Genomic DNA, 27,428 nt, shown 5'->3' with positions numbered 1-27,428 from the left:
CAGCGTCTGTTAAAAACTCTTTATGTTTCGAAAGCAAGCTTCATAATGAAGCTTTTGGCAAACTGTGGCATGATGTCAAGAATGCAAACAAACAACAGTGAGGCTGATATCAAAGAAACTGATCAATGAATGAAACTGCAACGGCTCTGATTTTAAAGAGGGGTATTATGCTCAGTTTGTAGGCTGTATACTGTCAATCTGGTAGTTTTGTAGTAGCTTTATGTGATTTACAGCTCAAAAAACTCTTTACTTTTCCCTCATTTTAGCCACTGTCAAAAATGCTTAATTTAAGCCACTGTCTCTTTAAGGCCCCCCCATCATTCATTATTTTTTAAATTCCAGGGTAGATGTAATTCCTTGAAACTCAGGGGTTTAGTTACCCTTTAAGTTGGTAGTCTGAATGGCAGACTGCCACTAAATATGTAACTACCATACAGAGATAAAATTAATCAGAGTAACATATCTCTCGTATTTCATGAAAATCAGGAGGTTTGTAACTATAAATGTACTTAATGTAAAAATACTAAAATCACCAAAGATGAACTGAAAACATCCTCAGTCTGCTTTGGCTCCCAAATGTGTCAAAAACAGGTCAAAGGCACAAACCTGAAGCTAAGCCAAATGCAAAATGATGTGGCTTTATCACGATTCAGCACACATGTTGTGCTCAAATTTTAGTCACATATCAGAATTGTAAGTTTCAAATGCTGCTCTCGCATAACTGTGTTGGATAAGATCAACCAATATGACATTTCCAAGAAAAATCCCAGATGCAATAAAATTTTAGGGATTCTTTCCCAGGAAGGAAAGGTGATAGTAAGAGAGAGAGATGAAAAGACAGATGAGGGGAAAACGTGAAAGAGAGAGGAACAGAGAGAGTGTGAGTGTGTAGTGAAGCACAGAGACAGATACCAGTGCAGGAAAGAGAAAAAGAAAAACGGTCAGCAGGAAAAAATGAAAAGTTTTCTAATGGAGCTCTTAGGAGCTTATTGCTGATATGATAATCATCATTCAATTTGATTGGCTGGCAGATAGGAGGCAGAGGAGGAAGCTAGTCATAATTGTGCCTCCCAGTTCGGCCCAGCTGGTTCGTTTCAGGTAGCAGGTATCGTGTGCATCTATATGTGTTTCTGTGTGTTCTTTTCCTCCTATCTCTGTGAGGACACATTTTAATTATGGGCCTTCAGAGAAGGACATTTTGAGGAGTGTTAGTATATAATGGAGAATTATTATGGGCAAGTGAAACAGGTTAAAGTGAAGTAAGGTATTTCACAGGTAAACACTAGAGGTACAATTATGTTTGTGTTTAAGATGCAGATGGGTGATTTCTCAGGAAAATTAGATTAAGTCTAAGCCTAAGCTAAACTGTGGTTGAAATTTCCTGGAGAAATCAGAGCAAATCTGTCTACAAGGTAAAGTTTTTGGCAGTTATATCAACTCCAATGGATTCTACATTTCTGAGAAACTTCTGAGAGATCTCTGAAGTTATACTAAATCTGAACCCAGCTGACATCTTACACTTTTTCTTTTTGAATTGATTCCCCTGTATGATGAAGATTTTCCTGGCCAGTCAGCATCACTTTATCTGCATTTCTGACTATGAAGTAAAATCTTCACACATCCAAGCACTGCTTCCAGGGAGCTCAAGGTAAAGTCATCTCTGGGTTAACCACTTCATAATAACTGTGATGCTCCCAAAGGGGTTTCGCTGTCATAGCTTCAGCTGTCATTTCAGAATCATTTTGATTTGAGGCAGCAATATGAAAAGGAAGTTTGAAGCTTGATTTTTCTGACCGTTTCACTGCATGATCATGATGATCATACATGTCATGTTGAATCAAACCACAGAGAGGAGTCTAGCTCATTTTACCTCTTCCTGTTGACCCTGTGGTAAAAACCTTAGGTCGTGAAATAATGAGCCTGAGGAGCTACTGGGCCCGTACTAATGACTGCTTATGGACTGAACTACAAGCCTTCATTTTCATCCACTGTGAGATGTGAAACCAAAAGATTCCCTTGATAAGCGCTGGCATAATGCACCGGTGGAGCCAAAGCATGTACAGATTTGGTGGAGCTGGTGGAGCTGCAGGATTGACATCAAATCCTTTCCACTAACCAAGACACACATTTGATTTACCGCTAAAACATTGAAGATCCCTCAGGCCAGTACAGTCTACAGCAGCTTGCTGATTTGAAGCAGACTCCTATAATTTGAGAAAGCTCAATGACTCTTGTGTTAGTGTTTTTTTATGTTTTTGCTTTCTGTTCTTCTCTGAACACTGCTGGAGCCTTTGTTTGTCTACAGAGCTGTCAATCAATCAACCTTTTAAAAATCAAACAATTAAACTTAACTTCTCAGAAAAATGAACACTTGCATATAAACATGATTAGAACTAATTATAATGACCAAACCCATGTTAAAGAAAATCTTATTTTATGTGTATTTTATTTTTTTTGTTTGACCCATGTTCCATCTCTTTTAATGGAGGAGGCGGAGATGACCTATACTGCAGCCTGCCAGCAGAGGGAGCTCTAGATGTTTTGGCACTTATGGCATCAATTTTAATAAACAGTCTATGGCCAAAACCATGTCTGAGAGTGAAAACTGAAGCATGTTCCTGTTCACAATCCAGGCAGCGACAGCAGAGCTGGTTGGTGCAACTCTGATTTGCCGATAATAACCATATCCATAAGTGGAAGGGATGATAGCAACCGTGTTAAAAATGATGACATTAGAGGCGTGGCAATTAAGATAAGATAAGATAAGATATCCTTAATCGTCCCACTACGGGGACATTTCAGTGTTACAGCAGCAAAGTAGACAGTGCAAAAGAGTAAAAAGCAAACAAGAGCCTATAAAATAGCAATTATTAAAAAGTTATTAGCAATTAAAATTAAAGCGGTAAAAATAAGCACATCTTACAACATATATACACAACTAAATAAGTGCATTTACAAATATTTCCAAAACCAATGACGCAGTGAAAATGTGCAAAGACTTGTAGCCTAGGTATAAACAATGTACAGCCTCATGAACTGGCCTTCCTGCTCACCTGATTTCAACCTGACTGAGAACTTGTGGTCAATACTGAAGAAGATAATTTACAGTAATGGCAAGAAATACAGCTCAAACGAGCATCTTTGGAAAGCCATACAAGGTACAGCTCACAGTGTCAGCAGAGAAGTCATCAGAAACCTCACTAAATCAGTTTACCAGTGACCTCTGACCCTCACTGAAAGAAAAGGAGGTTATATTGGACATTTGAGAAACCCTTTAGATTTGAAATGTTTCAAAGACATTAACAGTTTTATTTTGTATACAAATGTAAAGAAAACTGTTGTTTTTGTTGAAGTTTGAATACAGTTGTAGTAAGTCTTATTATTTTCAATCAACAGAACGTTTAAAATGGTGCCTAGTTCTTAATTTTCACAAGTTATATGCTCTTATCACCAACTTGCATAATAATTTGGCACGCTCATTTCTGCAGATTCTGCATTTATTTAAAAATACAGCCAACGTAGTTTGAAAAGCATCATTTTAACCACACAGTTGAAGAAATATATTCACTATCTGACTTCTTGAGAAATTTGAAAACGACTGTTAATATAGATTTTAACATATTCACAAAAATACTCACGTGCCTAATAATTGTGCACGCAGTGTGCAGTAGGCAATGGGGGTTGCAGCAGTGGGATCTGGGCAGGGGGAGGGGTGTGTTACTGATCAAATCTGTTGAAGAAAATGTTCAGGTCGTTCACCCAGTTTAGATCCCCCTCAGTCTGGGTGTCAGGTTCCTTGTAACCAGTGATGGTTTTCAGGCCCCTCCAGACTTTGCTGACGTTGTTCTGCTGCAGCTGTTCCTCCATCTTCTTCTTGTATCTGTTTTTGCCCTCTTCTTGTACCTGTTTTTGCCCTCTCTGATCTTCCTCCTCAGCTCAAACTGATCAGTTTTCAGCTCCTCTTTGTTGCCTGACAAAAATGCGGGTTTTGCTCCCCTTGTCTGGATTCTAAATCACATTACCCACTTACTGTACATTTTCTTTTACATAGAGAAGCTACAAAATAACGTTATATATTGGCTACTTAAAAAACTCTTTATCAGCGTTTACTGCTCATTTGTTGAAATCTTATATCAGTGAACCATCCTGTTTTTTTAAATAGAGATATTCTTCATAAATTTCCAAAGCACAAACTGCTCAAATGACAGTTGTAACAAGGGAAGGGGCTGAAACATAATAATGCAAAGTTCTGACACTAAATGGCAATATAACAAGTGATTCTGCTGTAATGCAAAAACTTCTGTCTCTGGTGCAATTTTCCACAACTAGGAAAACTTTCATCTTTTATTGTTTACATCAACATGGAAGAATCACGATGTGAATTGTTACTGCATAGGGGTTTAAGGTGCTGTTTTCCTAGAAGCAATAGTAATATCTAAAATTTGGGATAAAATTTCATATTAATACCATAATGAACATTCTTAACATGTCCAAAAGCTACAACAACAAAGCTTTCAACCAAGTTTATTTTGCTTCAAGAAAAATAAAAAAGCAACAGATTTCCTCATCCTTTAAAACTGTTGATTTCCCTTTGCCTATAATAAACTTAAGGTGATGCCCTTTTCTGGGGTTATGTGTTGTGTGTGTGTGTGTGTGTGTGTGTGTGTGTGTGTGTGTGTGTGTGTGTGTGTGTGTGTGTGTGCGTGTGCGTGTGCGTGTACGTGTGTGTGTGTCAGTTTGTGTGCATGTGTGTTAGTGTTTGGCCTGGGGAGGTAGAGGCGCAGGTGGTGAGTTTGAGGCATGGAAAGCCTTTGGAGACTATGTCCAAACCACCAGGGACCAAAATAAAAACATTTTTACCTCTGTTCCTTCTATTTTTCGCTCTCATCATCACTCTCTTTTTCTTATACTACCCTCCTCTTCACTCCATGCCCTTCTTTTTCTTTTATTCTCTCCTTCCTGCTGAGTCCATCTCTGGAGGAATGTTATGTTCATGTAGCTCCATCTAGTGGTATTTCAGGTGGATGGCACTTCTTCAGTCACCCTCATGTGGAGGGTATCTGAGAGAGATCATGATCATGGAAGAGTAAATGTCAGAAAGTAATGATGCAGGATTTGAAACTTTTGATGTGGAATATTTTAAAGGGAATGTGATGATACATCTTGAGAGAACACCTTTGCACCAGCTGTTGATAAAAAATACTTATTGCACAGTGCATGGCATGATATTATAAAGGCAGTATGGGAATCTGCAATAATAAAAGGAGAAAGAAGAGAAATACAGTCAAACAATGAAATCAACCATGGAGCAGAAAATCTAGAGCTATATCAAGGAGATTAGCATCGCTCAGCATAAAAACAGAGGGCACTGATGAGATCACAAATTTGTTGGGAATCAGTTTTGAAGATATTAAAACTCTACAAACATTATAAAATCATTGGCTGTATATAAATCATAGACTACACAAGGTAGTCTCCGTGGTCTCACCCATGGGTTTCTGAAGCTCTGTTTTTAATTGCCTATCGACAGCGGTCGCCATATTGGAAATGCAGACTCACTTAACAAAGCAGACCTTGTGGCTAACAGCGACAGTGAATTGGCAATAATACACCAATTCACCCCCTGGACAATGTGTGCAAATAGAGAAATACAGCTACACAGACTATAGCTGACTTTTGAACCAGGCTGTAAAAATGTTTATTTGTAGGATCTGCTTTTTTGAATGGGTGTGTATGTGGCTTCCAGTGCTTCTGCAGCCAGCCTCAAGTGGACACTTGAGAAACTGTCGTTTTTGGCACTTCTGCATCGCCTTCATCTTTCAAGACCTTGATATCAATATGGACACTGCCCACCCATCGCCTCCCTTTGTAAGAAGTTAATCTAAAATAGAACCTTGAGGGGTGCTGACATATTGTGCTGATGGAGCCAAGGCATGCGCAGAAGTGATCTGGCTGGTGAAGCCTCAGTTCTGACGTGACACTCTTTCCTCTGACAGAAAACATAAATTGAGTTTTACAGTCCATAGCAGAACTGATTCTTGTGTTGGTTTGAAGCAGACAGTCACAGTTATGGAAAGTTTCATGACTCTTGTGTTAGTGTTAGTCTCTCTTCCTCTTGTTCTTATGTGGTAAAGAATGCATTTGTCCACAGAGCTGTCAATCAATTTTTTGTATCAGGCAATTAGTTAAAAATCAACTTCTTCAAAAAGTGAACTCTTGCTCATAAATCAGCATGATAAATACTAACTAGTAAGCATGTGTGTGAAAAATATATTTAATTTATAGTTTGTCCCATGTTCCATCTATTTTAATGGAGGAGGCGGGGTTTGTGACCTTTACAGCAGCCAGTCTCCAAGGAAAGCTCTCAGAGTCTTAGCTCTGCTCAGGTAGGCTGTTGTGCTGTATGTGTTTTATACAATACATGAATATGACATGTTGAAATGTGAGGTGTAGCAATGCTGGTAGTGGATTTTGTTACAGAACCATGCTAGTTACTGCCCCCTGTTCCAAATAGGCTATTATGTGAGCTAAGGCTTAGGTCAAGGTAAACTTTATTATCCCCAAGGGGCAATTTGTTTTACAGCGAGCAGTGAATGAAACAATGAAAAGAACTAAGTCTCATATACACAATCAGCACAGAAATACACACATGAGCTAACAGCTTTTGCTTCAAATTTACTCCACAGAAGAATGAGTGGCATTTATTATTCAACCTCACTTGAAAGCACCAGACCCTCAAAATCTATCATAGTAGAAGTAAGCATTATGTTTACAACTAGACTGCAAGTATCGGTGCACCTGGCTTCTGTGTGCATGAAACATTGTTTTGGACCGAATACTCAGATTGAAAAAAATTCTGCACATTGGAATGTGTGACAGGTGCGACACCGATCATACCTGATGAAGGTCTGTTAGACAGAAATACTGTATGACTCAGCAAATGTTCAGCACAAATCAAGACAGTGCTGGAGCCTTTTCTCATTGAACAAGCATAAAAGACATCTCAAGAGTAACAATTTGTGATTTTTAAGGGAGCTACGTGTCATCATCTTTAACCCACTGCCTACAGTCTACAACTTATGCTACGCTAATGATCTCCTGGTTCAAGTTCAATTGTCTACTTACCATGCATGAATTACAGTGGTATTAATCCTCTTATCTAACTCTTTGTCAAAACACTACTAAGCCTATTTACCAAATTATTAAATTGGTTCAAAGGTATTAGTTGCTGAAGTGCAACAGTAAATCCAAAAGGTCAAGATACACTCAGTGGGACAATGGGACCATATGGGAAAAATAGAAAACTCTGCAGCAAAGGTCAAAAAAGCTAAATACTTCAACTAAAGTGGGAAGCTTTAGATAACACATGATTTTTATCTTTATGTGTAATTATAACAGATCATGGTTTCAGAATTATTTATCTCATTTATTTGGAGTAATACAGCTCAAAGGAAATATATAAGAACATTTTCACAATCAGGTAACACAAAAAATAAAAATTGATGCAAACAATTTAAGAGTTCAGACACATCTGAGTGACATGATAATCCAGGAAAAGACAACTGAAATTTTGGTTCTCCTCTCCTGCCCTCCTAACTTCCCTTTCTACAACACCCCACCCTTGTTTTCTTTATCTGCCCTTTCTCTCAGTTCCTCCACTTGTCCATCTTCCTCTATCTTCCTCCTTTGCTTTCACTTCCTCCATCTCCTTATTGAGTCGTTTCTCTCCCCTCGACTCCTCCCTCTGCCGGGGGCGACCCGGCTGTGATGCTGTTGTAGATCCACTGGAGGGTAAAGTCTTTGGAGCAGAACAGACTCCTGCTGTTTTTGTGTGTTTGTGTGTGTGTGTGTGTGTGTGTGTGTGTGTGTGTGTGTGTGCGTGCGTGCGTGCGTGCGTGCGTGCGTGCGTGCATGTGTGCGTGCGTGTGTGGGCTTGTACAAGTGCTGTCACCCAAAGACCTGAGGACATCCTTCAGACATTTTTTTTCATTGAGTGTGTGTTTCTGTGTTTCTGTGTTTGAGTGCATGTGTGTGCGACAGCAGAGACAAGCATCACCTGAATGCCTCAGGACTCCCCTGATGCCTTTGTTTATCTAAGTGTGTGTATCAGGTGCTTGCCCATGGGTTTCACCGAGGGATACAAATGTTTGCCTTGCAGCAGCTTTTGATCTATTTAGCTAGCTTGCTAGATGTCTCAATCCTGATGGTACAAACAAAACAAGATATACTTTTGACTTCTTTTCAGATGTGATTTGGTCGGGATTGGTTCCATATAAGAGATCATTTGTCAATGCATATCAGAGTAAAGCACAAGATATAGCAATGTGAACCTCTTTGCCACTTTGGTTTGGTGAATTATCCCAAAAAAGTGTTGGTATATTGCAATGAATTTCTGAATACATATTCAAAGTCCAGAGAGGGTAGAGTCCTCTGACATTTAAAATCCACTCACATTCTTCTTGTAAAACCACCAAGATATCTTCATCAGATTTTTATGACTGAGGTAGCCGAACTTTATTATCCTCAAATAGGGAACCATTTCACCCTTCCAATAAAAGAATGCCCTAACATGGAACAAGGGTTAGTAAAGGAAAAGCCATCCCAGTGAGGTGTAGAGAACTTGACCTGACTCGAATGTGCTCAAAGTAATGTAGCTCTAGCGAAAGTTCAGACAGGAAGACTATAAAAACAATCACTGCAGTTGTCTAACTCCTCTCCCTCGTTCAATAGCTCACCTGCTTCCAGCTGCATGCTCCAGGAGCTGTCATTGGTTAATCAGCGGCGGCTGTCGTCCAATAGCCAGTGGCACGCCCTCATTGTCACCCTATCAACTTTCTGCTGTCTTTTTAAATGCGTCTCTCTCTCCAACTAGTTCCTTCTTGCATCGATGGTGCGCACCCCTCTCCCCATCTCCACTGGTCTCCGCAAAGTCTTCAGTTCCTGGAATTCATCAACCACAACCACCAGTGTCTGGACTCTAGGGGGATTTCTTCTACTGTCAAATTCACACATCCTACGCTCACAATATTATCCCCATAGAGTCCTTACGCCAAATATTTCTGTCAAGTTTCCTTATTCATTAAGTTGTAATAAATAAAATTTGATCTTCAAATTGTGTCTCTCCTGATTGAAATGTTCTAGTGGCTGAATTGGAGTAAATCCCTGCGGCCACTTTTCAAAATCTTGTGTTGAGTCTTCCTTTGGCATGGAGAGTCCATATGTTGCTTCAATCATTTGGTCTGACACTCTGACACTGTATATTAGTTTAACTGTTCTTGTTACTAGACTAGTGTGTTTTCTTTTTACCTTAAAGTGTTTGGACTGCAAACTTCTTGAAGTCTTCCTCAAAGGATTTGTGTCTATAAACTTCCTGCAGTCTTCTGAGGAAGTTTGTCGTCCAAACATATCAGTTAAAATAGAAAACACACTGGTTTAGTTACAAGAACAGTCTGACTATGATGCTTTAATGCTTGTGTTTTTGACATTCATAGAGTATTCGAATGTTCACATGTAGATTATATTCTTACCATGCACTCTATCTTTTAACAGTTCTACTCTTATTTCCAGTACAGCCTAATGTCTCTAAGGTTGATGTATGAAACACAACAATACTTTTGTCTGGAGCTTAATTTGTGTTTCTTTCTTGTTTAGTTATACACCCCTGTAACAGCATCAACCTCAACGTGCTGTAATCTGTGCATGTAGTGGTTAGTTTCTGTGGGTGTGTGTTGGTAAGGTTGCTGGTTTGTTGACTGTCAAGAGAGAGGGCTGATTCAGGGTGAGAATGCTGCCTTCAGGGGCTCCTCATAACCTCCAAATTTTCAGTGTCAAAGTCAGATCTTTCATGACCACGAAGGAGATTCATACAACAAATCTTACTGTATGTGCAAGTGTTATGACAGAGAGTTGTATGGAAGTGTTTGGAGAACTATCAATGATTATTCAGTTTATATCTCACAACCTGTCTTACAAGCTGAGGAGGTCCCCTAGAAACACTGTTTGAAGACTGCTCTTCTGTCTTCTCATGCACAGATTTTGACTCCTCACTGTAGAATTCAGGAAACATCAAGCAAACAGACCAGTGAATAAGCAACATAATAGAAGGAGGATACAAAAAGAAGGAAATAAAAACAGTACACAACTATTCCCTTTATCCCTCCCCCACCCAGGGGCCTTGCTATAAAAGACATTGGGTTATCAATGTCTTTAGTCAGTGATTGAGTCAGCATCATCAGTGTTTTGAAGTAGCAGATGAGAGTTTAACATCAATTGAGAGTTTAACATCAATTGAGAGTTTAACACTTTAATATAAGTCTTTTTTAAATGAATGAATGTAAGGGTTCCAAATGGGGCTGGGAATTGCAAGGTAACTCAAGATACACAACTAATACATTCCCCATGATAATGGTAACATCATGATACAGTGTTTCTGTGTATGTGAACTACATTATTAATGCCTTGAGGAGTCATGAAATAGACACCCTAAGTGAAATTGGAAGGGAAACATTTTTACAGTGTCAAATTATTTAAGATTTAAATTGCAATATTTTTCATCAGTAATACAGGGATTATATTGCATGAGTAAATCAAATCAAATCAACTTTATTTATATAGCACTTTCCACACAACACAGTTGATCCAAAGTGCTTTACAACAGAAAATGAAGAAAACAGAGAGCAAATGAATTTTAAAAAACACAGAGACAGAGGAAGAGAGAGGGAAAGAAGAGTGGTAAGAGAGCAATATAATTAAAAATGGAATTAACAGGAATAATAACAACAGTAATGACAAGAAATAAAATTAACAGTGCAGTGACTATCTGAGCCAGTGTGGTTAGGGTCAGTTAAAAGCTAATGTATAAAAGTGCATTTTGAGACGACTTTTAAAAGTCTCGACAGTGGAGGGAAGAGAATTCCACAGTTTTGGGGCACAGATGGATGGGGCCCTGTCATGTCCCTATATCTCTTTTTCCTCAATGTTTGGATAGACAGGAAGTTTTGGTGTGATAAGGACAACAATACATTGCAATATATGTTTATCAATATGCTGTCCCACCTGAAGTTCCAAACTGCACTTTTGTTTAAATTCTACATAATAGAAGATATTTAAATGTGCTTTTCGTGCATAAGTTATGAAGTAGTTTACAAATTCACACAAGGGCACAAAAAGATTATATCCACCCTGCCTTTCGTAATGAGTAGCTGTTATTCATGTTTTACTAACATATTCAGTCAGTTATACAATTGGCATACTTCTGACATTTCCGATAGCCAGTGAACGCAGCATTGGTATGGTGGGAGAGGCTGGTGTGTTCACTGACTCGGGGCTTCTGTTTCGGCTGCCGCTGGTAAACTAACTAGCTGTCTTTCCAGAGATAATTCACAAGTGACAAGGTGTCAGTAATGTGGCTCTCTTCGTCCCGGCACTAAAGGGATCTGCAGGTGAATGTCGTGTACTTGGAGCATTTTATGTCAGAGCTCGACGTGGTTTTAGCTAGCATTAGCTGAAGTTACAAGAGAAAATAGACGGCTGAAGTTGCTCCCGGAGTGAGATGGGCAACGTCAGGCTCAACACAGGGAGACTCTGTGGAAGGATTGCCGGCTGAGTGCAACATGGGATTTGTTCTTTTACGAGATGGATTTCAGCCATTTATTCGGGTGGTTATTTAAGTTGTTTGAGAGTTGAAAGCAGCAGGATCTGGGGCGGTGCTGTCAGACTGTCAGACTCGTCCTGGCTGCAGCGCTGGCCTAAGAAGCTAGCAGCGAGCCAGCCAGCTAGCTGCACGTCCTGCTCATCCACCAAAGTAAGTGTCAAAACTCACTGATCATTTGTTGACAGCTGTACCTGGCTGGATATCCCACAGTAAACAAACAGAAATCGCAAATGTTTGTGGGTTAAGTCACTGAAACACATTACATGTTCTTGTTGTGTGGCAGTGCACATATGAAGACAGGTCTGTGAAACAGCTAGCCTTAACTTAATCTACTGAAGCTATAAGCTAATGGTTGCACACAAGATCAGGGCCTGCATGAACTCACACTGTTGTAGTATATATATAATTGTATATATTAATATTGACTGACTTCATTTGTAATGTGCTCATTTGCATAACAGCCCTCATGTGAGCACTCAACTCGCCATAAAACCAGAACCAGCCAGAAACGATTGATTTTTGTCTTTCATTTTGACATTTCATTTCATTGTCTTGACATTTCCACTTGTATTTGTCTATTGCCCAAACATGAAGGTTGTGTTAATATTTGTAATGTGGGGATGTGCCGAATAAATGCTATTGGAAGTTAAGGCTTTTTAATTTGGGGAGTTCATATCAAACATTCAGTTCATAGTCCTCTTATAAATAGAGTTACACAGAAGTTGAAAGCAAACCACCCTTCATATTAGGCCTGCACAATATGAGAAGAATAAACTATGTACAACAACATTTTGCATGATTGCAATAATAATATGAAATGAGATGAATAAACAAAAATTAAGGTATACATACACAAAAAGGTCAAAAGTTTGGAAACATCTTCTCATTCAAGGGTTTGTATTTATTTTGATTATTTGAAACACTGTAGATTAATACCTAAGACATCAAAACTATGAAAGAACATATATGGAATTATTTAATTAACAAAAGAGTGTGAAACAAACCAGAATATGTTTTATATTTTAGATTCTGTAAAGTAGCCCCCTTTTTCCTTCATGACAGCTTTGTACACTCTTGGTATTCTCTCAGTCTGCTTCATGAAGTGGTCTCCTGGAATGGTTTCTAATTAACATGAGCCTTGTCAAGAGTTCATTTGTAGAATGACTTGCCTTCTTAATGTGTTTGAGACCATCAGTTGTGTTGTTCAGAGGTAGGGTTAGTACACAATGGATATCCCTATTTGACTAGTGTTGTAATCCATATTATGGCAAAACCAGATTATTTCATTGTTTTGATGTCTTCAGTATTAATCTACAATGTTGAAAATAATTTAAAAAGCTATTGTTTTTCATATCTTTTTTCTCAACTAAATACTGTTTTGTCTATATAAATACCCTTTTTGCAGAGGAACAAAACATTTCACAACCCTTCAAAGTCACAAACCTCAGAGTAATTCCTGTGGGCTTGGTCCTGGACCTTCATGACTACTTCAGTTTGGTGCACGAGTCCATAATCTCCCAGCTCTTTGCGGACCCCTTTGAATATCTTTGTAAATGTCCCTTGACCCAAACTCTCCATCTATAAAAGGAAGACCATTAGTTAGTTAGTACACAATGGATAGCCCTATTTGACTAGTGTTGTAATCCATATTATGGCAAAACCAGATTATTTCATAGTTTTGATGTCTTCAGTATTAATCTACAATGTTGAAAATAATTAATATAAATAAAAAAACATTGAATGAGAAGGTGTGTCCAAACTTTTTGTCTCTTCACTAAATCTGCACCAATTAACCTGAGGGTGGCAGATTGCATCAACATGGTGTTATAGAATGGATGTCATACTCAGACCTCTGTCTAGTTGGTAAAGTGTTAAGTGAGAAGCATTGCTTCTTACCTGAAATTATTTTCCTCATTGCAATAAATTCAGACTTTTGCCCTTGATTATTGTGAATTCTCGTGTTCTGATAAAAAATAAAGCTGAGATTAATAGCAGCTCAATGTTTACTTCATTTTTCAAGTTGTCTTGTAATCATGATGAATTGTATGATTGATTTCTCAGTAAAGGTTTTCTCTGCTCACAAATCAATCAGTCCATTAACAAAGAAGTAGGTGATAGAAAAGTATCTGTTAATAATACTGTGATCAACTGAAAACCACAAAGTGAATATTATTAGTTCTCACCATCTTCAGTTCCTCAAATCACAGGATTTGCCTGTCTCAGTTTTTACTATGGTGTAAATTGAATCATCTCTTTTTTAGACTGCTGCAATTTCCTGTGGTTCCTTGGGATCTGAAACACTGTGATGGGATTTGGCTCTATTTTCTGACATATCATAGACAACACCAACTGAGAAATGATCAGATAAAAACACTGCAGTAAAAATAATCGCATTTGCCCCAGTTTTTTTTACAACTTTAAATTTACATGGATGATTAATCTTTTATGCCCTCTGTCCCTCTAAATGGCATTTAAAAAGACTGACCCAGTCCTTCCAGTGCAGACGCTGGTGATAGAGGACTTTCTTCCAGCTGCACAAGCTTTTCTCCTCCAGAAAGGCCTTTGATTGACGAAATACATAATTTTTAATTCAAGATGAAATGAAACACAGTAGGATTACAAACCACAGTTCAAGATTTTGCGGCTACATTGGAGGGAGCACCATGAGTAACAATTAAAGCTACAGCTTTGCATACTTGGGCTCTAAAGTTTGTTGTTGTTTTCGCTGCTCTGTCTTAAAGGTGAAACTGGTAAAGTATGTGGACAACAATATGGTTTCTATACCATCCCATTTCAGAAGTAGATAAGCATGACCCCCTTTTCAGTAACCGTTTCCATCTCCTTATAAGTATTATGTTAATTATGTGTCACATATAAGGGTGATTTCTGATGAAAAAAACTAATTAGATAGTTCATTTGGTTGAGTGATGTAAAACATGGAAAAGGTGTTTAAAGGGTTTATAAATCTACAACATTATGTTTTATTTGTGTATTCTGTTAATTTTTGTAAACTCTTATCAAATATATTTCAGTTATTTTAAAGCAAAACAAAAAAAACACATCTGTGATCTTAGGTAGTCTTCACACACCACTACACCACCAATGACATGACTTATGTGTTCTCATTAATGTTTCATGCAGAAAAAAATGTCATGCAGAATGACTAAAAATGTCAGCTCTGCTTCTGCAATTAAACTTGTCTGACTGAATTTCATAAGTGACACTGAGACATGGCCTGTTTTTGAATTGGATTTAGAGATTTTATAACCTCCTTCCAGACAATGATTCCTCTGCACTTTGGTTTTATGCAATGCTTGAATTGGTAACAGTTTATGCAATAGTTGAGAACATGTACCCTGGCTGATCATGGTGGTTAATTCTTCACACTATGCTGACAAAAGAAGAAATCATTCCTCTCTGCTGACATTATGTGTTTCACTGTCTGAAGGTTGCCTGTTGTTGATGGTCTCCCTGCCAACCATGGACACTGAGACTGACACCTGCCCTGCAGTGCACCAAAATGGGACCGCACATCGGGAATCTCCAGACACAAGTCCAGCTGCTGCTGTTCTGAGACTTCATTTCTACCACAGCAGCCAAGGACAGGCCAGCTGCGGCTTCCTCAGCTACCCTTCTGGAGACTATGTGGCTGAGGAGCTGTGTATAGACGCAGCCAAGGCGTGCAGTAAGTACTCCAGTTGTGCAGGCCTGCATAATGCACCCCCATTCATGTGTTTTGCTGTAACTCAGGGCATAGGTCACAAGATAAGGTTATCAAGAGGCCACAGTGAAACCAATCAGCAGATAAATCGTTGGCTTGTACAGCATGCTCAAGGCTTTGTTTACGGTCTGTGTAACTTTCTATATTCTGTGTAAGGATAAGCAGGGGTACTGTAGCTGTGCTGTTTTCTGTGCTTTGTGTTCCTATAGAGGCAGAACTTAAAGAGTCCATAAAGTAATATGCAACTAATACACAGAGCAGGGCCATCCAGGGGAGGTGGACTAGACTAACCTACAGGTTGCTGGAGTCACATGTTACGTGTTTGGTGATAAACCAAACACGGTTGACATTTAGGACAATCTTTGTCAACCTTTTGTTCACGTGTGTTGGTGGTGGAAACAATGTGTGTTCTGAAACATGATCTGTTAGAAACTCCTCTTGTTTCCAAACTAAAACAGTTTCTGCAGGTATGCTGCCCTGAGTGTGTCAGTTATAGTTACACAGGCTTTAAGACAGTGTTACATGCACTGTTTCCTACTCCATGTCTTTAGTTTGACCGGCCACCTAGAGATATTTGCGGGTGAACGTGATCACTTTTAGCATCTTTTCTCCCTTTTCTTTAATCCATCCAAAACTCCCATTCAATATGAACTAACTGGGGGACAATTCACCCTTCTCTCTACACTGGCATACACTTTGCACAGGGCTTAAAGCAGCAGTAGTTCTCAAAGTGTGTGTGGGGGGGGCAAGGAGACATGACAGCGGGGGGCGCGTGTGGCTGGTGGAACATAGAGTACAGAACAATTGACTTAACGTTGGAATCTTATTCATGGTGCAACAATAAACACACCAGGCATGCACACTGGCAATGGTGTTCATTCAAACACAGAGCCAACAGAATGTACAGATATCTGTACTGGGATGAAAAGAAAAATGGCTGATTCTTCTGAAACACACAAGACAGGTGAGGAAGCCTCTCTTACCTCTCCGCATTCCAGCCCCTCTCTCATGCATGAGGCTGTGAAAGGAAAAGAGGAAGAAATAAAAACACATTGATGCGTTTTATCATGTTCGAATCATGGAGTTCACCAATGGTACATGAGAAGTACGTCTCTCACTTCCATCCTAAAGGATGGTTCATGGCAACACCGGAAGTGTAGGATCTAGTGATGTAAAGGTAGCATGTTGTGCTTGGTTCAAAATAGTAAACAGATTCATGAAAACCTAGTGAAGACCGCGGTCACAAAGCTGCTTTGTGTGCACCCCAACGTACAACTACTTAACATGCTGTTATAGAGAGATGAGAGGAGTGAATCTGTGCAGTCACTCGATCCCCTGTCACTTTATGCCCTGTTTGCAAGAAGGGTCTACTCAGGATCTGGGAAGAAACATGCTGTCATGTAGAGAGAGAGAGAATGAGTGAGAGAACAGTCGTCTTGTATATCCTTTGTGTAACAGAGGTCAACAATCTCCTGTTTAATTGGGACCTCTTTGTGCTGCTATGTTAAAACGTGTAAGTTCAGCTGGGTAATGCCAGTGTGTCACGTTTGTCTTGGATTGTTAATACATTGACTCACTACCCCTCTTCAAATCAAGACTCAAAACCCATCTGTTCCAAGCTGCATTCTCTGTTTAATTCCACTGCTTCATTTTAACTTGGTGTCACTTTGATTGTTTTTTAAAATTACTTTATTATGTTATTGTATTTATGTGTTTTAATCTCTCTGTGAAGTAGCCCTGAGTGTTGAGAAAGGTGCTTTTAAATAAAATGTATTACTATTCTTCTTATTATTATTACTACATCATGAAGGGTAGCAGGTAGAGACCACTTCCACATATTACTCACCTGCAGTTTCACAAAAGACGTGTGCAGGGCACGGATTTAGCCTAACGGTTAAGGTCGTGTGCCCATATACAGTTGTATGAAAAAGTTTGGGCACCCCTGATAGTTTTCATTATTTTCATTTATAAATCATTGGGTGTTTTTATCAGCAACTTCATTTTGATCTATCAAATAACTGATGGACACAGTAATATTTCAGTGGTGAAATTATGTTTTTTGGATTAACGGTAAATGTGCAATATGCATCAAAGCAAAATTAGACAAGTGCATGAATTTGGGCACTCCAACAGAAAAATCACATCAATATTTAGTAGAGCCTCCTTTTGCAAAAATAACAGCCACTAGATGCTTCCTATAACCTGTAATGAGTGTCTGGATTCTGGTTGAAGTTATTTTGGACCATTCTTCGTTACAAAACATCTCCAGTTTAGTTAGGCTTGATGGTTTCCGAGCATGGACAGCCCACTTCAAATCATTTCACAGATTTTCAATGATATTCAAGTCTGGGGACTGGGATGGCCATTCCAGAATATTGTACTTGTTCCTCTGCATGAATGCCTGAGAACATTTTGAGCAGTGTCTTGGGTCGTTGTCTTGTTGAAATATCCAGCCCCGGCGTGACTTCAACTTTGTGACAGATTCTTGAACATTATTCTTAAGAATTTGCTGATATTAAGTGGAATCCACGCAACCCTCAACTTTAACAAGATTCCCAGTACCAGCTCTAGCCACACAGCCCCACAGCATGGTGGAATCTCCGCCAAATTTTACTGTGGGTAGCAAGTGTTTTTCTTGAAATCTTGTGTTCTTTCGCTGCCATCCATAACGGCGCTTGTTATGCCTAAATAACTCAATCTGTGTTTCATCAGTCCACAGCACATTATTCCAAAATGAAGCTAGCTTGTCCAAATGGGCTTTTGCAGACCTCACACGACTCTGTTTGTGGCGTGTACTCAGAAAAGGCATCTTATGCATCACTCTCCCATACAGCTTTTCCTTGTGCAAAGTGCGCTGAATTGTTGAACGATGGATATTGACACCATCTGCTGCAAGATGATCTTGTAGGTCTTTGGAGGGGTTCAGTGTTTGTTTTTTTTGACCATTCTCACCATCCTTTGCCTTTGCCTCTCCAATGTTTCTCTTGGCCTGCCACTTCTGGCCGTAACAAGAACTGTGCCTGAAGCCTTTCAGTTCCTTACTATGTTCCTCACAGTGGGAACTGACAGCTGAAATCTCTGAGATAGCTTTTTGTAGCCTTGCCCTAAACCATAATGCTCAACAATCTTTGTTTTCAGGTCTTTTGAGAGTTGTTTTGAGGTCCCCATGTCGCCACTCTACAGAAGAGAGTCAAAGAGAAGAACAACTTGAAATTGGCCACCTTAAATACCTTTTCTCATGATTGGATGCACCTGTCTATGAAGTTCAATGCTAAATGAGCTCATCAAACCAATTTTGTGTTCCAATAAATCAGTTTTAAGTAGTTACAGGTATTCAAATCAATGAAATGACAAGGGTACCCACATTTTTGCACAGCGTATTTTTGACATCTGATTTAATTTCATACAATTTAATATTGCTACACTTAAAGTTTTTGTCTGGAAAACACCCCAGTACTTAGCTTTGATTAGAAAATGAATGACATGCCACTTTGACAATTTTCTGTGAAGACAGAGTAAATTATTATGTAGCCTCAGAGGGGTGCCCAAACTTTTTCATATGACTGTAGACATTCCCCCACTCTCTCCCCTGGTTTCCCGCTCTATCCACTGTCCTTCCCTCTGTAAATAAAGGTGTAAAACCCAAAAATATAACAAAAAAATAAAAGGTGTGCAAAAATGCTCCTGAGGGAGAGAAATAAAGTAGAAAGAGGATGATCATCATATTGTGCAGTAAGAGAGCATAGGTGTAGGTGTGTGTGTAAGAGAGAGTTAAAAGGGAACCTTGTCACCAGGTGCTGCCTCATGTGAGACTATTAAACGTAACTAAAAATGTATTTATTCATACTGGCTTTTATGTAGAGTTTAACAATTTTATTACTTACCTTTTACTGTAATATTGATTTAAATGTTTATTTATTATTTTAGTAATTTTAACTGTTATCTTCTTTTATTTTTATTTCTTTATTCATTCATTAATTTATTTTATTTAGCCTTAGCCTTAGTTTTATTTTCAACTCTTATCCTTACCCTTTTAAATATTTTTATTTTAACTATTTGTATTCTTAATTTTGATGCTTTAACTTATTTAACACATATTTTATTGTTGTTGTGCATTAGTCTCTATTTTAGTTTGTTATTATTATTATTATTATTATTATTATTATTATTATTATTATTATTATTATTATTATTATCATTTTCCCCTAATATGTCTTGCCATTGTTTTATTTCTGCTTCTTTCTTGTTTTTTAATCACTGTAAAGCACTTTCGGTTGCATTTCATTTGTATGAAAGGTACTCTATAAATAAAGCTTGATTGATTGATTGATTGATTGATTGATTGATTGAATGTGTTCTCTCTATTCCTCCATGTTGTAGGTATATCACCTCTGTACTGCAGCCTCTTTGGTCTCTTTCGAGAGAGAGACCACTTGTGGTTTTCTCCCAACCACATCTTCCAGCTCGATGAATCAGCTTCAGAAGATGTGTTTTTCAGGATAAGGTAGCCTGCAAAATATGCTTCTTTTTCTTGAGTATCTTTTCCACTTATAAGTTTAAACATCCTCTTACTGCTACCTTCCTCTACAGGTACTATTTCCCTGGCTGGTACAGTGGTGGGGCATCCAGAGCATATCGATATGGGGTGACCAAGGGATCAGAAAGCCCTGTCCTCGATGACTTTGTAATGTCATATCTCTTCTCTCAGGTGAGCACTCCAACATGCAGACCTTACAGCATAAAATGGGAAAAGACTAGAGCTAACTGCAAAAAGTATACATTTCAAGTAATCAGTACGAACCCTCTGTCAGCTCAGTATTTATCAGTGGAATCTGCACTTTTTCTTTCATTTCAGGCACACAGCTTACAGAAGCAACAACATACTAGGCCAAAAACTTAAAAAACAAGTTCTCATAATTACCCTTAAGAGTAAATAATTTCAAGAATTTTACCAGGAGCCAAATTATCCACAAAGGTTGCTTTGACTCCTAAATAAACAGATTATTTGATAAAAAATAAAAAAATAAATTAAAATTGCACTTCAGTGTTAAAATCAGTGTCTGGCTGACGCACTTCCTGATAGGATAGTGGACGTCAGCGGGGCCTAAGAGCAGAGCTGCTACTAAATGATATGATGATGCTATTATATGATAAGGTTAGACTTCCTTCAGTGTTCATTGTTCATAATGTTTTCACCGGGAAACAAAATATCCTCATCTTTTAAACAAACAGACCATGTGTTGAAACAAGAAAATGACTAAACTGAGCAATTTCAATTGAAAAGTCTGTATTTCATGAACCGTCTGTGTAGGAGCTGAATACAATTCTTCATCTTGTTCAATGAATTAAATTATACAAAAGAATGTGATGTGACACAAAAGAAGTTCTTAGCTAAAAATGTTGTCATATCATGGTGATATGATGTGGCACTAAAGTGAAAGAAGAAAAAGTCAACTTTGTACAAGAAATCGTAAAAAAAAGATACAATCATTCAGAGCTATCCCGCACTGAGCTTTTTTAATATTTATTCCATTCGATCTGCAGAGTCCCTCTCTAATTTCAAAAGACAGCTAAAGACCCAGCTCTTTAGGAAGCACTATGCACTTAGCTAGACTGTTCTCCGCTGTTATCCCCAGTTGCAGATCATGTCTTCCAGCCACAGTTGGCTCACACTGTCCTGCTCTACTCTGGGAATCTGTGTTCAGCTCTTGAGGGACCCAGCACTTGGTACTTTGGTCATTATTGTGGTGATGTTAATTGTTGATGATGATAATGGAAGGTCTTAAATGGTTTGGTTGCTTCATTGTAGATGTTCCTTATTTAAGAAAAAAAATAATAATAATAATAACAATAATTCCTTACTCACTTTTGTGCATTGCCTTTACACTGCTTGGCAGTACCTGCATCCAAATTGACTTGAAGCACTTTGTTACTGATCTTGTTTCCTCTTGTCTAGATCTTTGCTTGTGTTGTTCTTGTTCTCGTATGTACGTCGCTTTGGATAAAAGCGTCTGCTAAATGACATTGTAACATATATATATCTGGGCCTCCCATTAAAAGGCAGAGATGCTAAACATGTGTAAAAACTGAAACTTTTTTTGCTAAAAAGTAAATAAATAGTTTGGGAATTAAATTTGAAAAATTATTTTTTTTCTCCCTTTCGCTGCCCCTGTAAAATGTGTCTAAAACTTTTAAGAACAGAATATCAAAAAATACCCAACAGCTCGGGCTGTCAGAATCAAACCAAACTGAAAGGGTGGCCAAAAAAATCAAGGGACTCTTTGAACTGTAGGTAACTGTATTGTTGCATACAGAGTGAGTATAGTTACACTTCTCATGTGAGTGGGACCTCAGTATTTGGCAGAAGTAATTACGTCTTGGGTGCAAAAATCCACACCTTAGTGCGAGCAAAACCTGCATGAGAAAGAAAAGTAACATCCCTATTAATAATCTCCTGTGGGCTTTGCAAGGCTTTTCCTGTGCTGATTGTTTGACGTATTACAGGGAGGATCGTAGCAGAGCTGTCTTCAAGATGTGTGATAGTCTGAAGTGAAGTTTAATTTGTTTTGAAACAGTTTAGTGAGCTGCAAAAAAATAGGGATTGGCACTCTAGGCAAAAATAGTCTTTGATAATCACTGCAAACTGTTAAACGATTAATCAAATAGTCCCCCCCCCCCCTTTCTGCTGGCTGCTTTGCTTTCTTTGTTCAGTTGAAGTAGACTTATGCTATGCTAGTTTGAGCCAGCTAAATTTGCACTTGATGTCAATTTTGTTTGTTTTGTTTTTAAATAAGTTATTCACCAAACTTTTTAACACCTGACAAAGTCTCAGCTATTTTTCTGTGGTTCCAAATCTCACTGATCAATACCTGTTTTACCGATGCCTGGCATTGATGCTTTCTTCTTCTTTTGTTAATAAATGGCTGTAAGCAAAATGCCTTCAGAAGGGCTACTTTCACAGTCATACTGCTTCCAAGCCAGGTCCTTGTAATAATAATAAGAAGAGATGAGAAAATGAGAAAATAGTCACATTAACTATTTGATTTTTCATAAAGTAACGACTATTCGAATGTTGGAAATCCTGACTCATCCCTCCTACAAATAGAGTTCATCATATACTTGCTAACTAGAGTTAGGATAAGGGGTGCAACAGGTCATTACACTTTCCTTTCAGGAATCACGCAAGAATCACATCCTTCATATCTTTACCTCTGCATGGTGCCACTTTTTCATCAAATACTTAAAGCATTCTGGTAAATCTAAACTGAAATCTGAAACTGAAAATCTAAAACCTGCATCTTCTCAAAACCAGTGAGTCCAGCACAAGAGTTGTTTGAGTCTCTGGAATGGTTACAAGCCATGAGCCTTTGTTTTGTAATCACAACTTTAGTTATCAAACCAGAACACTGCAATTAAACTGTGAGGAACACAAGTTAGTGAGCATCTACAAACTACACTCAACTGAGGTCTGAGTTACTAATATTAGAAAACAGAATGTTATCACAAGAAGTAACCACCGGCTGCTTTTGTCAAATTGATGACGGCATGGGGATCAAAAGCCCAAAATAGAAGCCCTGTCTGATGAGAATCAGCCAATAAACAGTGAAGTAACCCAATGTGACCCATTTCTGTGTGAAAAAAATCTTCACTTTTTTTTTGTATATATCCCAAAAGAAGAGTTTTCACATTTGTAGAGCAGATCTTTGATGTTTGTGTTTACACACAGTTTAATCCCCGCTCTATCAGATCGACTACCACCTATTACATCACTAGTTAAAATAACAGAATGGCTTTAATACTTATTAGGGGTGGTAAAAAATGTTATTACTGACATATATCCTCATCCTGACACATGCAGTGTGATATTTGTATAGTTTGGACCAAATATCAATATTTTGATTTAGAAATAAGACGCTGCTCTTTTTTGCTTCCAATTTCACTCACTGTGTCACTAATTATGACTCTTAACATGGCTAATGACATTAATCCTGCACTTTTAATCAGATATTATGATTTATCATTATATGATTATCTTGTAATTTATAAATGATCACATAATTCCTTTGACATGCTGGTTATCACGAGAAATATGTTGACTACCGTATCGTGAGTTACCCTGTAGTTCCCACCACACAGTGACAATACAGCAGGACGCTGAACATTTAGGACTTTGGCTGTTACCTCATTAAATATATCGATTTGTTTGTTGAATTTCACCACATGCTAAATTTTCAGAGGAGTATTCACAAAAAGAAGAAAACACCAAACCAATGAGACTTGTCTGTTTTCAGCTCACCAAGCTTCCAGTGTGAACTGAGGATCTTTAAAAACAGGCCAGAGATGTTTTCTGTGTGAGTGAAATAATGTACAATTGAAGTTCCTGGAATGGACAGTCATTTTACATTTAGTAAAATGACTTGGACAGAAGCCCGTGTGTTCCCTATGTATTCCAGCAATTAAAAGTTAACAGTACTATAGTGCCCAATCTTCACAGAAAGAAAAATATGACCCAGTTGAACATTGTAGATCACAAATGTGTTTGTAGTAGTGTGGGCCCATTGAGTATTTCTGCCTCAGGGCTTCCTTGTGGCCTTAAACTGGCCACGAATACCACACTGGTTACCAGTATTACTACTTTATTAATACCCTAAAGGTTAATGTGTATCATTTCATTTAGCAGACCAATCTCATGATCGAGTCTGCTCTGGTTTTGTATAATGAATGAACTGCATTTTAAATGTTACCCTGCCTCTACTGGCTGCTTGTGTACGTTTCTTTGTGTGTCGTGGGAGAACAGGAGCACAGTAATTTTGTTGGACAGGAAGAGAACGCGTAACAGAGACTGTTACAGATGTATCATCCCAGTCCTGCAACCCTCAGTCAAGAACTTGTGTGCTTACACCGCAGTGAAATAGACAGGGGGTCTGTATAATAGGTGAACCAAGGTAACTCGAGCCAGTAATATGACTGGAGCTAACCTCCAGTGAACTGACGGATTATGTGGATTTATTCCTGTGGAAATCTGTGCTTGTGGCTTGGGAAAAGCCTATAAGGGACAAGGGAAGCACCGCTACTGGGGTCATTTGAGGGTGGCACATATTGTGTGTTTGCAGCCATAAAGCCATTAGTCATGCTTGCATTCACTCTGGACAGATGTTGTGTTTTGCTCTGTGAAGGACGTGGAATTCCTCACAGCTTATTCCAGCACAGTGCCCTGGTGTTTGTGATAACGTCAGGCTGTTGTGACTTGAAAAGGGAAGTGTGTCTCTGCACTTGCCAGCCAGATGGTTAACAAACCGACCAACAAAAACAAATTAAAAGCAGAAGCCTACATTTTGCCATTTTGTTGCTTGTAAGAACTGCGAAGGGGTGCAAATACGAATGTTTTGGAGCAGTACAAGGTAGGGTGTGAGACAGGACAATATTAGATCATGAAGGATTGGCACGTGTCGATGATCTGCATGTCCAGGGAGATCTTAGCAGACCAAGCGCTTTAATGTAGACCACGGCCGAACCAATGGAACATCCAAATCCACCACATTGAGTGAATACACTGCGCTATTCAGGATGACAACAATGCATTTTACAAGTTTTCCTGTGAGATTAAATCTGTTTAAAAAGGTACTTTGGCCTGAGCAGTTTACTATTCCTTCATCTTTTAGGAATATATTTCTTTAATGGCAAAATTGATTTGGTTGAACCGGAAACTAAAAAGAAAGTGGTAGAATAAATGTTAAGACTTTGGGTCACTTAGTGAGGGGAATGGATCTTGGTGATTTTGTTTGTGTTGAACTATAAAGATTTGTGATGTTGTGCTTGTGCGCATGCGCGACCACTGCAGGTTATCTTTTACCTGGACCATCGTCAGGAGCAAACAGCCCGTTAGTATGAAAAAGAGCGGTGGTAAAACTGTGATCAAGATTCTGAAAAAAATAATTATATGCAATTTTCAACAAGTTGCCCACCCCTTGTAGGAGGTGATGTAATAACTCAACAAAAGCTCATTTACCTCAAATTGTTATAAGGGCGATGGAAAATCACACAATGAGCCTTCATCTGTGGTCGTGTTACACACATGTCCTGGCTTGACCAAAGCTGTATTAATAAATAGATGAATAAAAAAGAACAAATGTTAACCCTGCAGTTTTGGTCTGTTAAGTTTTCACACTGACTTAATCAATCAAAACAACAGTTACAAACATGACGTCATTCATTTAATGGTCAGTTGTGGTCATCCATCATGCTTCATCACCAATGCTGCATGGACTTTCATGGGAAAATGGAAACAATGTTTGTTCCAGTCACAGACGAGTCATGTTGTGCCTGACTGTTCTCAGAACCATTATTTGGGGCGAAGGAGCTCATGACGACGATGAAGGTGTAGTGTGTTTGGGAACCTGTCTTAAATAACAAAGACTAAATAGAATCAGATGATATTAATGAGACCTAGGTCAGTGAATAAATACATTTGATAATAACCTTCGAAGTAAGTATTTTGCTGTTACTGTATCTGTACCACAAACTGCTGCCTCACAGTTTCTTTCAAAGCGCACTGAGAGATACATTCTTGTGTGTGTTCAGATAAATATTGGGGCTTCTTTTGCCTTTATTAGATATGAAGAGAAAGGGATATACATGCATCAAGTGGCCGCAATCAGGAGCTGAACCAGCAGCTAATGCATCAAGTACTTTAGCCTTTATATAAAGGGAACCTGCTTCACTGATTGATCTGCACCACTGCCCCAAGAGAGACAACTTTTAATGCAGCTTTGTTGTGTTTGTTTAGCCCAAGCTAGGGCCCCACAGGCAGTGCTCTTGCATGCTAAAAAACTAAACAAAAGCAATCAAAACAATCATGTGTATTTATATAAAATATAAGTTATGATTTGATAAGAAGTGTACACAGACTCTACCTAAGTCCCTAAAACAAACCTAATGCTAATACTGACTGTGTCCCTCTCTGTGTGCAGTGGAGAAACGACTTTGTGAATGGTTTGGTGAGGATCCCAAACTCCCACGAGACTCAGGAAGAGTGCCTCGGTATGGCCGTGCTGGACATGACAAGAACAGCCAAGGAGAGACAGATGTCACCGCTCGACATTTACCACACTATAAGGTACAAGGAAAGAACAAAAGCGGGTTTCTTGGGGGCTTATCTGAAAATAACTCCTGCTTAACACCCTTTGATGTAATGGTGTTAGTTTTGCTGTTACAAAACCTGATTTTCTGCACCATGCCATAACTTACTTTAGGGCTATTGACACTTTTTTCTGCAAATGTTCTTTGTTTAGGAAACTATGCCAATCTGATTTAACACTCTAATGTGCAACATTAATGTGCACTGAACTGAAGTAAAAGTACATGAACTCAGTACACTGAAAGAGCAAAGTTACTAAGAGAATGACAGAGCATCGAGTGACAACTAAATGAACGGAAGACCAGGCTTTAAACTAATATGCTTTTATGTAATTTATTTTGATTTAAAGTTTAATTTAAACTTCTTTTAAAACACAACTTTTCAAAAAGTGTCCATCTTCAGTCCCTCTAATATGTACCACTGAGCAGAAAATATGACTGAAAACACATGCAGGAGAAAGAACATATTTAGATCATGAGACCTGTGCTGGTACATTTAAAGATGTCCCTTCTCGCCTTCCTCTAGCTACAAGTCCTTCTTGCCCAAGGACGTGAAGGCGCAGATCCAGGACTGCAACTTCCTGACGCGCAAGCGGATCCGTTTTCGCTTCAAGCGCTTCATCCAGCAGTTCAGTCAGTGTCGGACCACCGTGCGAGACCTCAAGCTCAAGTACCTCATCAGCATGGAGTCCCTGGAGAGGGCCTTCTACACAGAGACCTTCCAGGTCCGGGAACCATCCAGTGGACAGCTTATCATCCTGGTGGCAGCGGACAGTGGCATCCAGTGGTGCCGGGACAAATTAAAAGATTCCGAGCAGGTTGGTGTCATAATAATAATAATAATAATAATGCATTTTATTTATAGGCGCCTTTCTTGACACTCAAGGTCACCTTACAACATTAAAAACAAACAGAGTT

The 27,428-nt window shown here is 38.7% G+C and overlaps 1 protein-coding gene across 1 annotated transcript in view; it reads left to right on the top strand.

Annotated features, from left to right (window-relative positions):
* The first annotated feature begins 11,269 nt into the window (after positions 1-11,269).
* The window catches only part of jak2b (Janus kinase 2b), a 37,457-nt gene continuing 21,298 nt past the window's right edge, over positions 11,270-27,428 (top strand). The window contains exons 1-6 of the mRNA XM_034692832.1: positions 11,270-11,803; positions 15,102-15,338; positions 19,755-19,878; positions 19,965-20,082; positions 26,345-26,490; positions 27,037-27,328. Of these exons, the coding sequence (XP_034548723.1) occupies positions 15,116-15,338; positions 19,755-19,878; positions 19,965-20,082; positions 26,345-26,490; positions 27,037-27,328 (903 nt within the window). The 5' untranslated portion in view covers positions 11,270-11,803; positions 15,102-15,115. The remainder of the gene's footprint in view (positions 11,804-15,101; positions 15,339-19,754; positions 19,879-19,964; positions 20,083-26,344; positions 26,491-27,036; positions 27,329-27,428) is intronic.

Source organism: Notolabrus celidotus, chromosome 9 (assembly GCF_009762535.1).
Source record: "Notolabrus celidotus isolate fNotCel1 chromosome 9, fNotCel1.pri, whole genome shotgun sequence".
Lineage (NCBI taxonomy): Eukaryota > Metazoa > Chordata > Actinopteri > Labriformes > Labridae > Notolabrus > Notolabrus celidotus.
The sequence above is the reverse complement of the archived record's forward strand: the minus strand, read 5'-3'. Positions and strand labels throughout refer to the sequence as shown.